This window comes from Salpingoeca rosetta (genome assembly GCF_000188695.1).
Source record: "Salpingoeca rosetta unplaced genomic scaffold supercont1.6, whole genome shotgun sequence".
NCBI lineage: Eukaryota > Choanoflagellata > Craspedida > Salpingoecidae > Salpingoeca > Salpingoeca rosetta.
In genome coordinates, this window is record NW_004754928.1 from 261,942 (window position 1) to 264,402 (window position 2,461).

Consider the following 2,461-nt stretch of genomic DNA (forward strand, 5'->3'; position numbering starts at 1 on the left):
ACGTAGTGTGTGTGTGTGTGTGTGTGTGTGTGTGTGTGTGTGTGTGTGTGTGTGTGTGTGTGTGTGTGTGTGTGTGTGTGTGTGAGTGTGTGTGTGATGCTCTGCCTCGCTGCCTCTCTGTCTCGCTGCCCCTCTGCCTCTCTGCCTCTCTGCCTCTCTGCCTCTCTGCCTCGCTGCCTCTCTGCCTCTCTGCCTCGCTGCCTCGCTGCCTCTCTGCCTCGCTGCCCCTCTGTCTCTCTGTCTCTGCCTCACTTCCCCTCTGTCTCTCTGCCTTTCTGTCTCGCCACACGCTTGCGCTTATACGCCCTGGTTGCGCAGGCTGCTGGCCTCAAGGATGGCACGGAAGGGCTGGCACACCTGATCCAGCACCAGTGGAAGCAGGAAGCAGCCGCAACGTTCAAGGCTGACAAGCACTACGACTCCAAACGTGCAAAGGCCTACACGGCAAAGAACATCGTTGCCCAGGACAACCAGACCCGCGTGGCCGTTGCCGCGCTCGCCCCAATTGACCCACCGCCACCATCACCACCATCCCCGCCATCACAATCACCACCATCACCATTATCCTCTCCGCTGCCAACAGCACCACCACAAACACGCACCAACCCTGATCTGTGGCTGGACGTCGGGTGCGGCACGTGTCTCAGCTCGCGCGCTGCAACGCAGATGTCACGCAACCACCACCGGGTCATCGGCATCGACATCAGTCAGGGCATGCTGGAGGAGCGCGTGCACGACGGTGCACTTGACGTTGTGCGCTGCAGCTTCACGCAACCGCTTCCGTTCAGGGATGGCGTATTTGGCGGCGCCTTTGGTATTGCCAGCATCCACTTTCTCAACTGCGCAAGCGCAACAGACACACGCGCAGACGACGTCACTGGCAGCACTGCTACAGCATCAACAACAACAGCAGCACCAACAGCCCCAACGCCAACGCACCCGCTTCACACCGCTTCCGCTCATCAGCAACTATCGTCATCACCGCCTTCAGCACCTTCATCGTCATCATTGCCTTCATCGTCGTTGTCGTCGTCACGCCCACTGCGACTTTTGGCACTGACACATCCGGCCGTCACCCGTCAGCGCGCAGCATTCTTCTCGTCGCTGCACACCGCCCTCGTAGGCACACGTGCAACCGCAGCACATCCGCACCTTCAACACCGCGTGCCAGTGACGCAGCAGCAGCAACACGGCAACAAGGCAGGGGAAGAAGAAGTATTGCATGATGCACCACAGTTGACGGATGGTGTGACAGCGCAAGCGGTAATGACGACGACGACCACCACCACCACCACTACCAATGAAAGCAGCAGCAACAGCAGCAGCATCAGTGGGGGCGTTGGCAGCGATGATGGGGAACATGAGCCGCAAGAGGACGGTTATAGGATGGATGCGCAACACCCCAACGACAGCCGCTGCTGCTTCCAGCTGTTCCCGCAGCAGGATCGTCAAGAGGAGGAGATGGATGCACTCTGCACGACGGCACGTGCGTGTGGATTCGACGCCACGCCGTTTGTAGCGTGGCCGCACCACACACCGGCGCCGCGCTGGTACCTGCACCTCCGCAAGCACACGCGTCACGAGGCACAGCCTGGCGTGGGGCAGGAGCATGCTTGCAGGCAACCAGCAACGCCACCCGCGTATTGTAGCTGTCTGTTTCTGAAGACAGCGACAAACATCAGCGCGCCCTGTATTCTGTCGGTGCAACACGTCTTGCTGGACACAAGCGATGATGGCGATGGTGATGATAGCGATAGCGGTCATGGCGATGAGCATGAGGTGTGGATATGGCATGTGAAGCAGCACTGCAGGTTTGCACGCAAACTGGTGCGAACGCTGCTGTGGCAGGAACAACTGGCCGCACAAGAACAACAACAACAACAACAACAACAACAACAACAACAACAACAACAACAACAACAACAACAACAACAACAACAGCAACAACAACAACAACAACAACAACAACAACAACTGTGGAAGCGGCGTTTCAGAGCAAAGGACAAGGGCATGAAACCGCTGACGTCCGCGGAACATGTTGTTGCCGTGAACCTTCGAAGGGCCATGGGGGATGATGCAACCTTCGAGGATTACGTGCAACACTACAAGCACACCATTCACCCAATCCTGCACCCAGCAGCGTGAAGTGTGTGTGTGTGTGTGTGTGTGTGTGTGTGTGTGTGTGTGTGTGTGTGTGTGTGTGTGTGTGTGTGTGTGTGTGTGCTCGCTCGGCTGTGCTTGCGGGACATTGGGTTGCGACTGTTCATTTATTGGTGTCTTTCTAAATCGGATCACATATAATTTAACAAGCCACCTGCTCAAAAATGGAGAGTGAACACAAAAGAGACGGTTGTCACCTACATATTATCGTTTCCCACCACCCGGCACTGACCACCAATCACAACATCCTAAACATTAAGCGCGCCAGGAGTATCTGGTGGCGAGGCTGCAGCCATTCAGG

General features: G+C 56.9%; 1 protein-coding gene across 1 annotated transcript; it reads left to right on the forward strand.

Annotated features, from left to right (window-relative positions):
* Window positions 1-1,461: 1,461 nt before the first annotated feature.
* On the forward strand, window positions 1,462-2,145 carry PTSG_02623 (uncharacterized protein; the record flags this gene model as incomplete). The annotated part of the gene is made up of 2 exons (XM_004996063.1): window positions 1,462-1,779; window positions 1,984-2,145. The coding sequence occupies 2 exons, from the start codon at window positions 1,462-1,464 to the stop codon at window positions 2,143-2,145; spliced, it is 480 nt and encodes a 159-aa protein (XP_004996120.1).
* Window positions 2,146-2,461: the final 316 nt, after the last annotated feature.